Raw genomic sequence first — 13524 nt, 5'->3', positions numbered from 1 at the left:
TATACAATAGAACAGTCATTCCTTATATATTTCATTTATTCATATGGCATCTCTCTCTCTCTCTCTCTCTCTCTCTCTCTCTCTCTCTCTCTCTCTCTCTCTCTCTCTCTCATCTATTTATAGCCTACTTTATTAACCCAGGTCAAACATACAATCGCACTGTTACCACAGTAGTGTATCATTTTTCTAGTAATACCAGATACTGGTATTTTACACCTCTTAACCCCCTAGTTGCTGTCCTGGACACCATCTCTCTGAAACATTCTCAAATACAAAAAAAGACATTCATCCATCGTTTTAAAAGGCATCTCCTTTTTATTTGATATCCACCAACTTTCAGTATTTACACAATCCACAAAGTGGTGGATTCTCTTTTGAATAATTAATTTTTCTTATTTTATTTTTTTTTTATTTTGAAAGGCATTTTTTCTCAAGTATTGCAATTGTAATAGGGTTAACCAAAACCCCTTTTGTTTTCAGTCTTATACTTTCTGATTTCTGGACTGTATACACTTACTGTCACTGTTCCCTCTCTACTAGCGACAACTTTATGTAAACCTTAAGGCGGGTTCACACTGTCGAACGGTTCGTCGAACGCTGTTCGACAGACAAGTGTTTGAAGTGATGTTCGAATGTGTGAACGGGGTATTTGGTTGTCTACATGTTTGTCGAACAGTTGGAAGAAAGTTTGTTCTCGCCAGACTTTTGTTTGCTGTGTTTCATTGTCCACAAACATTATGCATTTGTGACTGACTCCACATTTTCAAACCGTTTGAGAAGCGGGTTCGACAACCGGGTTCGACGAACCGCTGGACCGTGTAAACCCTGTTTTAGATTTAAAAGTCACGCATAAGAGGAAGAGGCAAGGGATAGGTCATCTCCTATGTTGCATTATGCCTCAGAGACTAACCTCTCCACTCAATCTAGCAATAGAATGGCCAGACAATGGCAGGTAGGCTTACAGGACCACATATCTGTTGCCCTAGAGACAGGAATTCCAAATCTCTAGCCCAAGAGACAGGAACCCCCAAATCTATATCCCTAAAGACACGAGAGACAATAAAGTTGCGGATGCTATAAGTGAATACTGAAGGGGTCACTGTGGGGTTCGAACTCCCGACCTTCATATTAGGAAACAAATAATTCGAATAGGCTGTTGTTGATAGGTTGTTGCCTTTATGGTGTTTGTGTTGATTTGGTGATGCCACTTCATTTGACGTAAATGATTCAATGGAAATTGCAACCACGTACATTATTGCGTCTCCGTTTTGATATTTTACATTTTACTCCCTCCAACGAAGTTGGGAGGAAGTTATGTTTTCGCCCCAGTTTATCTGTTTGTGTGTTTAATTGTGAGCAACTTCCTGGCCACAATTTTACTTATAGAGTAGTGAAACTTTCAGGGATTCAATTTTGAAAGCCCTACATCAAAGGTCAAGGTCAAGGTCGAGCAAAAGGTCGGTCAAAATAAGCTGCCGTGGTGGAGGTCTGTACTCTTAGAGGCCCTTTGCATAAGTAGGCGTCGGAGGTGAGGATTATATAATGATTTTTTTTTTTTTTTTTTTTATATGTATTAATCTCTCGCACCTTCGCTCGGTTAGCATTTATGCATGTTGCATAAGATTTTTCATAATTTTGACTATCCTTTAGTTTGCATTCAGATCTTCCCAGACTGTCGCATCCTGTACGTAGTACAAGATATGTTGTAAGGTCTAACAGTCATGTCTTCCTTATCATAAGACTCAATGCTACACACCATTCTAGAGGTTTCATTACAGCAGTGACCAGATTGTGGAAGGGTCTTCCTAATCAGGCAGTTGAATCGGTGGAACTTTAGAAGTTCAAACTTGCAACGAAATTTTTTTTATATTTAACAGGCTAAAATTGACAGGTTTATTGGAACATTGTTATTGATCTTGGAATATTTTATATTTATTCAATACTTCTCTTATCGTTTATTTATTAACTTTCCTTATTGGGCTATTCTTCTCTGTAAGAGCCTTTGGGCTTATAGCATCCTGACTAGCTTAATCATCATCATCATCTCTCACGCCTATTGACGCAAAGGGCTTCGGTTAGATTTCGCCAGTTGTCTCTATTTTGAGCTTTTAAATCAATTACTTCTTCATTCATTGTCTCCTACTTCACGCTTCATAGTCTCCAGGCCTTGGTCTTCAAACTCCTCTAGTGTCTTGTGTAGCCCCGTTAAATGTTTGGTAAATTAATCTCCCTTGGGGAGTGCAAAGAGCATGCCCAACTATCTCCATCTACCCCTCACTGTGATCTCATCCACATATGGCACTCGAGTAATCTCTCTTATAGTTTCATTTCTAATCCTATCCTGCCATTTTAACTCCCAATATTCTTCTGTGGGCTTTGTTCTCAAATCTACAAAATCTGTTATTTGTTTCATTGTCATACCCCGACTCATGTTCATATAGTGACACCGATGTCACTAAACTGATATATAGCCTGATTTTTATCTGCAATTTCAGGAGATTTGATTTTCAAATTTTACTTAACATAGCCATTGTCTAATAAAGACTCTAATTTGTAGCTTAGCTAGTAATAATAATAATTAGTTCTGATAAAGGTCTCGCAAATTAATTTCTGCATTGTTTGTGTGTTAACTTGTGTGTGTGTTGCTCTGACTTACCTGCCGTATCATTAAGGAGACGAATAGGCGCAGGTGTGATGACAACGATGCCACTAATTTCTTCAAAGCATGTGAGCATTAAAACAGCCACTTTAAGGAACACTGTTAAACAACACCTTAAAGAACCGAACCTTTTTTTCATCTTTTCCCGACGCGTCATTAAATGATTCATTAATTAAGAATAAAGAGAAAATGGAAGTGATGAACAGAGAATTTTCTTCAAGAACACGATGTCCTGTCAAGGGTGGAGATGTGCGAATCCACAAGATAACCTGAGCGTGACAAATATTAGGAGACGGGATGACGCCAATGTTCACTCGGTAGTGGGAAAACAAATGCCTCAGTCAAGGAACTGAAGTGATCGTTCGATCTCCGTAACCAACACTGACGTAGAAGACAGCCTTCTCTTCTTTTAGTTTGTATCCTTTCTAGTCTCTTGCTCATTCTACTTCCTCCTCCTCCTTCCCCTCCTCCTCCTCCTCCTCCTCGTCCTCCTCCTCCACCACTTCACAATGAGGCTTTCTTTCGTGAAAGGCAAGTTGAGTAACCACGGATTTCTAGTGCTTGTTTATTGTATGTTTGTCCATGTATTAATGTGTTATATATATATATATATATATATATATATATATATATATATATATATATATAAATATATATGTATATATTATATATATATATATATATATATATATATATATATATATGTATGTGTGTGTGTGTGTGTGTGTGTACAATGATAGTTATATATTGTACACTTATGATCCAATGGTAAGCTACCTTATGTATGTCTCTATGTTAAGGCAGTGGTACTCTTGTAACTATTTTTTAAGTGTGAATTGCAAACTAATGAAGTTTGCATGAAAGTCCCATAGAACGCGATGAAGTTGATATAATATAATACTGACATACAAGTGTTATCTACTCCGTATAAAGAATAGTATATTATTCTTCCCTTTCTATAGCCCATTCTGTTTTTGTTTATTACCTTCCCATCTTCGCAGTAACACAGATATCACAAGCGCATCCCTTGTCTCCACATCCTCTTCTCTCTTCCTACTCCCCCCTCCCACTATATCTCTCTTCCACTTGTCATTAGAGATAGGGGCATTAACCTTTTATGTAATAAAAAAATTCTCTTGTTTATTTTCTTGTTTTTAGATTATTTGACGTGGTGGTTGTTGTTGATTTTTGTGGGAGTTTTCCTTATCGGGCTTTTAACTGACGCAATTTGGGGCAAGAGCTTATTTTAACATAGGACAAACAACTAAACAAAGACTGGCACTGGTACTGGGAGCCTAAACCAGTTCACGTTGAAATCGTCAGTTTGGAAAGATACTTAGCATTTAGAAATTGTTTTCTGTATGCTATTCATTGTCCTGTTAAGTTCGAGTTTGAAGTACAACACTTGTTTATCAGTGTGTATATATATATATATATATATATATATATATATATATATATATAAATATATATATACACATATATGTATATATATATATATATATATATATATATATATATATATATATATATATATATATATATATATATATATATATATGAACATATATCACAAGCACACGTGATTTCAATCAATGTAAATATCACCCACGAACGGCATTTAATACCGAATTCTATCTTTGGGAATATATATCCACTTGGAATTCATTTTATGGTAACAGCTTCTGGCCGGGTGGAGATTCGAACCCCCACCTGTGCGGCTTGTAACTATGCCTACAGTGACTCTACCGAGTGAGCTATCAAGAGAGAATAATAGTTTATGACAATTCTCCGTACATATTCCTAAAATTCGATAGGAATATGTACGGAGAATTGTCATAAACTTTTATTCTCTCTTGATAGCTCACTCGGTAGAGTCACTGTAGGCATAGTTTCAAGCCGCACAGGTGGGGGTTCGAATCTCCACCCGGCCAGAAGCTGTTACCATAAAATGAATTCCAAGTGGATATATATTCCCAAAGATAGAATTCGGTATTAAATGCCGTTCGTGGGTGATATTTACATATATATATATATATATATATATATATATATATATACGTATATATATATATATATATATATATATACGTATATATATATATATATATATATATATACATATATATATATATATATATATATATATATATATATATATATTCTATCATCATCATCTACGCCTATTGATGCAAAGGTCATCATATAGTGTATATAATTTATATATATATATATATATATATATATATATATATATATATATATATATATATATATATATATATATATATATATATATATATATATATATATATATATATATATATAGGCGTCAATAGGCGTAGGAGATGATGATGATGATGATTATGATGATGATGATGATATATATATATATTTATATATATATATATATATATATATATATATATATATATATATATATATATATATACATACATATATATATATATATATATATATATATATACACTGTATAGTATAGCCGTACACTTTCTCTTTATTATATAGCGGAGATTATTATTCTCTTAAGCTAAGCTACAACCCTAGTTGGAAAACCATGATGGTATAAGCCCAGTGAGGAAAGGAAATAAGGAAACAGATTAGTTTGCCTGAGTGTACCCTCAAGCAAGATATCTTTAACTGTACACTCTCGCATTGCATATGTATGGATCTTGTACATACATGTATATAAGTATGTCCATTATGTAGGCTATATGTAAATTGCCTATTTCATGAATTAGACAGTCAGTGAATAATCCACGAAATAGACATTTCATTGCCCGTTTTTAGAAATTTGCAGCAATTTGCCCAATTGTGTATAGACCCATAGAATTTGCCTAATTTGCAAGAGAAAATAAACATCTGTTATTTTTTCCGCTTTCATTCATTTCGAAAAAAAATCCACTTAAGGTCATTACATTGCAATTAGTACTGATAGGAATTCAATTTCTCTCTTTACTTTCTTTTTCTTGAGTGTTTACTTGATGTGTGGTACTAATTATTCAAATATACCTCGCGAGAGAGAGAGAGAGAGAGAGAGAGAGAGAGAGAAGAGAGAGAGAGAGAGAGAGAGACCTTTTGTGCTTATCCATAATATTATTATTACGAGTTTTTGGCTTTTCTCCACCCCCAAAATACCGGTCGACAAACCGCTTCATCAACGTTTACACAAAATTAATCATCTAGATTTCTAGAAAGTTTCCCAGGGAATATTTGCATAAAAGTCTCATGATATTCTGTCCTATTTCTGGAAATAGGCAAGTTGCTAGTTGCTAATAACAAGTTCGTAAAGGGATTTTTTTTTCGGAACTAATTTATTTCATGCTTGTGTATGCAATTTAATTTTGTATATGATAAATTCTTATGCTGAAACTATACACTGATACCCTCCCCACTGTTGCTCTCAAGCTAGAAACGGAATAAAATTGGTGTATGGTACATAATGAAAATGCCTAATACATAATGAAAAAACGCAATGCATAAAAAAGAAATACTTGAATCATATCATCATCATTATCATCATCATCAATAACATCATCATATGTATCACAAATTAATTATATACACAATTAAAGAAAATGAAATACCTAAGTGGAGAGTACATCAATTCTCAAGAGTAATTTTACTTAACACATATTTTTACATTTAATGTCATTAGGATGGCAGTGAATGTGACATATTTGACCACCTCTTGGTGTCACACTTAGAAGCTCAACAACATTATGTGAACCCTTGACCTCCGGTTCTAGAGTGAAGGGCTGCAATTTTACGAAAAGGTAATACATCGTGTTTCAAACAGTAAGACTAAAATAGTCGTGAGGTGTATTGAAATGTATTTTAGATTGTATCAATATAATGCAGTTTGAGAGAGAGAGAGAGAGAGAGAGAGAGAGAGAGAGAGAGAGAGAGAGAGAGAGAGAGAGAGAGAGAGAGAGAGAGAGAGAGAGAGTAGTACAAGTGTCAAACTTACCTTGAATATTGTTTTCATTAAACCAGCCTCCATAATCTCTACTAGTGTAGAATATACTGCAGCCTTACGGCACATCAGGGACCCACTCCAAAATATCCTGACACTCGGAATTTTGCCGAAATCTATACTTGGCGTAGGCACCATCATCCAGCTTATTATTAACCTTTCACGAAAAGCCCCCCCGCCCCCCCACTTTTCTCCCTTCTTCCATGATCTCACGAAAAAGTAATAACTGAACTTTATAAATAGCCTACAGCGGTCCAGGATCCAGATCTCAATATCAAGATATTGACTGCTTATGGTGCTACCGTAATTGATATGCTTTTTTTATTAAGCGCACTGGCTGGGTAAATTATGAATTAGGCATGATATATATACACATACATACATACAGTATATATATATATATATATATATATATATATATATATATATATATATATATATATATACACACACACACCTTAATGTGATGAAAGGGTTTGCGTATCGCCATAATCAGCAAAGCTATACCAGTCAGGGTCACGCATACTAGGTTGGTTTGCTGTGAACAATAAGACGAAATTTCTCACCATCACCAATTCGCAGTGGCTAGTGTGGTGATGAAAAGAGGCCAATGTCGGCCCCATTCTCCATCGGCAGTGGAACAACTGCCCAAGGTGGCAGACAGTTACATACCACTGCAGAGACTGCTAAAAATCTCTGGACTAGAACAGACCCCCTTTGGAAACTGAACCTTGCAACGTACAATGTTAGGACCCTGTCTAGAGACGACCTTGCTCGTTTAGTAGTTATAGCCGAGTTGAATAAATTGGAATATAATAGGATTAAGCAAATTTAAAAGAACTGGGTAATCTTTTATAGCGTTAAAAAAGGGCCATATGCTTTGCTTCATAAGACATGAATAAAGAAAATCAAGTGTATTTTCTTATTTTCCTAGGAAGCAGTTTAAATGTATGCAAATAAAATGGATTTACTTTGAATATAAAAATGAATAAGATAACTGAGCAAACAAATTGATTAGACATCAAGTTACTACAATCAAACAATACACGTATAAAATTACCACAACCAAACTCAATACATATATGCAGAATAAAGTAAGCACTGATGTGCGTTGTCTTTACCCCGAAAAGAGGATTCTATTTTATAGGAAAATTTTAATGCAAATGTAAAAGATCAATGATTTCACTAAATCATCATCAAATAGTTTTTTACTTTCTCTTTCCCAATCATGGAAATTAGCTTCTAGGGTCTCCCCTTCACTACATTCCTCTTACTCAGTGTACCATCACATGGTGATTGTGCTTTATCGTTAAATGTAGCCTCAAATTCCCTTTTATATACCAATGGAATGAAAGAGGAATTGCACTTTTCAGTCTCTTCCCTACTTTTTACTTCGAGCATAGTTGCAACGGTTACTTCACCTTAAGAAATCAGCTTTATCTGTTTTAACTATACACACTGGAAAATTAGTAGATTTAAGAAGTGGTTCTTTAATGAATACATGGTCTCCAATTTCTGATAGCTTATGGTTGACGGATTAGTATCCATATCGTTTATCAGTTTCTTGGTTCACAAGCTGCACAAGAAACTCAATATATATATCTATCATAATTTCCCCAGCCTTTCGTAATTTTCTGTGGCTGTCCTTCATATGGGAAATCAGAGATATATCAGGTACCCAAGTATAATCAGTGATAGATAAAGGATGTAAATGTGAAACAGTATTTAAAGAAATTAATTTGTCCCATAATTAAAATTTCTGGAGTTATAGGAGAGGGTTCAGGTTAATTTCCATCATTGCTTCGCAAAATATTCTTCAAGGGCAATAAGACGACGATTTACTCTATGTAAAATCTTTTTGACATCAAAGTCAAGATCTAAATATTCTAGAACCATATTCCGAATAGAGCTTTCAATAAGCCTACTAACTATCTTCACACACGATTTCACTAAAGATTCAAGTTCATTGCAGCTTCTGTAGTATTGCTGGCAACTCAGATTTTATGTCGTTCTCCATGAAATAAGATTGTGTATCCTTATCACTTAAAAGTTTTTCAAGCGTTCTAGCACCCGAAATCAGCTGTAAACCTTCGTCATTAGACAGAGTTCAGGTACCCCAAATATGAAATAATGGAGCTGAAGAGCTCAAAAAAAAAAAAGTAAAAAAAAAAGGAGATACAACAGAAAGGTCTACATATACCTTTAGTTTTATGGTTCTTGACCATAAACGTAAACATGTGATACGTAATATCCAAACCTTTGATTTCTTACCCCTCCAGTACACCCAGTAAGGTCCAAAATAATGTATGAAAATGCTCCTTTGAGGTATGGTTGGAGGGGAAACCCTAAATTCCATATATGGGGAGTGGTTCATCTTGTAATTGCTGCTATTAAATCTATGTCAATGATCCTAAGCATTAAGAACCTTCTTTGCAGTAAGGAAATTAAAAGGAATCCAAAATTATATCCTAATTTCAGATATTATAGCATATATTCCAGAATGATCTAACTTAGTATGAAATTCTCTGGTAATTTCTTCAAAATTTTGGCAAAAAAAAATTGGGGAACTAATTTTTACTCTCTCTCTCTCTCTCTCTCTCTCTCTCTCTCTCTCTCTCTCTCTCTCTCTCTCTCTCTCTCTCTCTCTCTCTCTCTCTCTCTCTCACAAATTTTTCTTTTAAATCTTAGTAAACCATATTTGTTATCAATAAATAAATTTAGTTGCCTTACTATGTTGGGTATATCTCTTAATTTGATGGTTCATGTCTTAGGAATATTTAAAAAATCAGGAAAATTTTGTCGTCGGTCATGCAAAATTATAATCTGCCACGCTTTCAAAGAAATTTCATAATTACTGAAAACATCTAAATGGTCATACTTGCCAGATTTGTTCTTCAATTTCAGTTTGACTTTGTTTTTTGAATGTCAGTATATATTTGTAGACAGAAATCAAATGAAGCCAACTGGAACTTCCAACTGTTAAATTCAAAATATTTCCCATCTCTGGCTCTGTCACACTTCTTAGCTCACACTGGTCCTCTGAATCTTCAAGTACATTGGTTAAGGGATTTGGGATTGTTACATCCATATTGCCATCTTCTAAGCTATCCTGAATGGTATCAGGTCCTGTCAAGAAATTTGATTGTCAACCTCTTATAACAGAAGGACCTGGTAGTACAATCTGCAGAATTTATTGCATCTGTACAAAATTTGATTAAAGTCACAGGGACATTTTTACATAAATTCCCGATTCGATGCAACCTGTTCGTAAAAAAAGATACTTAATCTTTTTGATTTATCAAACCTATGTGTTCGAGAATTTAGCTAAGTTGGTGCAACTCTATATCTGAGAATACTACCAATTTTGTTATGTTTATGGGTGACATTCTCCGTACCACTGAATTCAATCTTGATTCCAATTCCAAGAACACCATTAATTGCTTGCAAATTTTAGTCCACTCTCGTAAGTCATTATATGACAGTTTATCATTCTAACCAACTCCTTTCCTGCACTGTAGCGAATGCATGAATAATCTCTCCCTGTTTAATAAGGGACCATAAAATGAAAACATAGACATTAGCTGCAACTCATCTTAAAATCTTTATTTTGGTTTTTGCATCCCTATCAAGTAACTACTCGTGAAAAGAGTATCCTTGCTTCTGTCTCAAATCAAACCAAGCAGTTTTACTCTTTTGGGAGCTTTTTCATTACCTTCATCTATATGTTTCTGCAAAGATTCATCATGGTTTATGAATCAATGCAATACAAATTGATAGGGAAAAAATATACTTTTAAATTTATGTGCCCATTTAGTACTAGGCGGTATATCTTAACAATCCATGCTTGCCAACGGTTGTATAAACGTATGAACAACTTGGTGGAGTAACGAGAACTTTGGGTTGAAAGAAATGCCCCTCTAAATCTCAATGAAGTCACTGGCAGCAGGGTGACGGATTGGGTTTAAGGCGATAGATGAGATGTCTTTTCGGCTTTTACTCCAGATGCTTGGCAGATGATCTTACTGGAATTAATATAGACCGCAGGGGTCACTTGCCTTCGATAGGCACTCCGCATCACAAGAAACTGGCTATCCTTTGATGAATTTAGCCAATGAATCCTCTGAGGCCCTTTGCGTCAATAGGCGTAGGAGGGGGTGATGATGATGATATGCCCATTTCAACGTTTAAGCATCATTGGTTATGTAAGCTGAATTATCCATGTCAGCTAAGTTATATAACTCTTTCTTTAATTTCTTCAGATCAATATTATCACCTTGAACCTCTTAACATGAAAACTTTATAAAGTACCAAATTAATAAAGCTGGACTACATGGCAAACCAAGTGGAAATCTGCAACGTTTATAAAAAATTAGGGATAGTCCTTTTTAGAGGCATTTCTATCCCAATAAAAGAGTAACTTAATTTGATCTGAAGGCCCTAAGTTATCAGAAGTGCATTTTTAATAACAAAACATTAATTTTTTTCCTTAACATAAACTGTGAAATATAAGTTGAAATCTTCTTATTCAAAAAAAAAAAAAAAAAAAAAAAAAAAAAAAAAAAAAAAAAAAAAAAAAAAAAGTGTTTGATTATGAGTTATTATTATAGGTTTACCTGGCTCAGATTCACTCAAATTGGACAAAAATACATTACGACATTTTGTTGTCTCACGAGCCATCCTGAACACTGGCCTGTGAGGTAAAAAGCTATGTTGTGAGTTATCGTCCAAGAATTGCTCAAGGCTTGATATTGTAGAATGGCCTGGCGTTCCTGTTCTTTAAAAACCCCATCAATCATTTGTAAAGCATTATCCTTTTTACTAAATTTCTTTAAATTTGATTCTAATATTGCTTTCGACAAGCTTTGACTCTTATCAAGCAAATGAGCTACTTTGCCTTTCCATAAGAGGCATACCTAACCTTCCTTCACTATCTCTAAATGTATTTTCTGAAGAAAATGCTGTTACCCTCCTGTTCTCCTCCATAAAGTCTTCGACTCATACATGTCAGAATCACTAATTAAAACTTTCTGCTTTTGAGGAAGGAATTTCTTCTGCTGTTTTCTCAAGTATAGCTTCAACAATCTAACCCTTATTATTCAAAACTGAAATACTAACGTTAGCAGGAAACTTAACTTCCTCTCCAGAATCTAAGAACAATCCATCTGTATCTTTAATACTGGCAACTTCAAGGGAACCGTCACCATTTATACAAACTTCAGAGTAATGCTTTATCATATCTTGTAATAAAGCAAGATTGTGCTTTTACCTCTCAATGTCACCTACTAGCATCACTACTAATGGTGAATCTAAGTAAACTGAGGGAAACACATCAGAACTACCTCCAAACAGCATATCATTCTGAGGAACTAAATGCGAGTTATCATTTCTCAAAAGCCATTTTATGTCTTCAAATTGTCCTTTAGATAGATGCTTAGTTTTGTCATCTAAAACGTAGCTCTTATCCTATAAGGTTTGAAATATCTCAGAGATGCCAGGCAAAGCTAATTTCAAATTAATAGACTTCATGACAATGGCAACAAAATTATTTTAACTCAACTTGAACTTGTATACTATTATTATTATTATTATTATTATTATTATTATTATTATTATTATTATTATTATTATTATTATTATTATTTGCTAAGCTACAACCCTAATTGGGAAAGCAGGATGCTATAAGCCCAGGTGCTCCAACTGGGAAAATAGCCCAGTGAGGAGAGAAAAAAAGGAAAAACTAGAAGAGAAGTTTAACAACAGTAATAACATTGAAATGAGCCTTTCCTATATAAACTATAAAAATTTGAAAATACCTAGAAGATCAAAACTTAAATATAAAAAGAAGAGCAACAAGATAGAATAGTTTGCCAGAGTGTACCATCAAACAAGATATCTCTAACCCAAGACAGCGAAAGACCATGGCACAGAGGCTATGGCACTATCCAAGACTAGAGAACAATGGTTTGATTTTGGAGTGTCCTTCTCGTAGAAGAGCTGCTTATCATAGCTAAACTGCTAATGGCTTTGAAGACTCGATACCATTCACAAAAAAATAGTAATTAGGATCCGCAACTTCAAAATGCATAGTCATAGCCCAGTCTCCCTTAAAAAAGGTTATTTGACCCCCTGAATCCTTTATACCTCGATCCCCTGAAAAAGAAGGCATAGAAGTCACCGGGTTACAAGAGGTTTTTAAAACTTCTAAATCAGATGGAAGTTGGATTAGGAACCACAGAATTAGAGCTTGATTTTAATTTACTATTCACCTTTAACCTTTGGTTACTTACTCCGTGGTTATCAGAATGACTTTTTGGTCCTTTACAAAATTTACAAAGATAACTGAAATGCCATTTGTTACAATGTCCTCAATTACTTCTAAACTTAAACCTGCAAGCTGAATTTTTATGAGAATCATAAATACAGTTTTTACAATTCAACGGCTTTATTTTTTTTTTCAGTTTTTCTCTGTGGAGTTACATATACCGAACACTTAAAAATTGGGTGGTTATCATCTTCTATACCATCTACCAAATATAAAGAATAAACCTTAACTTTAGATTTTTCAACTATACCACAAAAATCTGAAACTAAACGACTTGAGTTCGGCACAACGCTCGAAACAAACCTTTTTCTGAAGATTATATACACGAATTACATTGAAGGTTTTTTAGATATGTTTATGTCTTTATAAAGAAGTAAAGTTATGCTCATCTATTCGTTGCAACGAGGGCTTATTTGAGCCAGTAATGTGCCTTAACTGATTCCTAAAATGGTCTTTGAACCCACTCCATATTAAAAACTGTAAAACTATTTGTTTTATCTATTCCCAAAGTCTAGTTACTTAGTAATAATTCTCATGTTACTGATG

At 34.3% G+C, this 13524-nt stretch overlaps 1 protein-coding gene across 1 annotated transcript in view; it reads right to left on the bottom strand.

Annotated features, from left to right (window-relative positions):
- LOC137638803 (mucin-3A-like) overlaps nt 1–3078 on the bottom strand; it is a 13980-nt gene extending 10902 nt beyond the window's left edge. Inside the window, exon 1 of the mRNA XM_068371183.1 lies at nt 2657–3078. Coding sequence (XP_068227284.1) covers nt 2657–2828 — 172 coding nt within the window. The 5' untranslated portion in view covers nt 2829–3078. The remainder of the gene's footprint in view (nt 1–2656) is intronic.
- Between the last annotated feature and the right edge of the window lie 10446 nt (nt 3079–13524).

This window comes from Palaemon carinicauda, chromosome 3 (assembly GCF_036898095.1).
Source record: "Palaemon carinicauda isolate YSFRI2023 chromosome 3, ASM3689809v2, whole genome shotgun sequence".
In the NCBI taxonomy this organism is placed as follows: Eukaryota; Metazoa; Arthropoda; class Malacostraca; order Decapoda; family Palaemonidae; genus Palaemon; species Palaemon carinicauda.
Note: the sequence above shows the minus strand (reverse complement) of the source record. Positions and strands in the feature narration are given on the sequence as shown.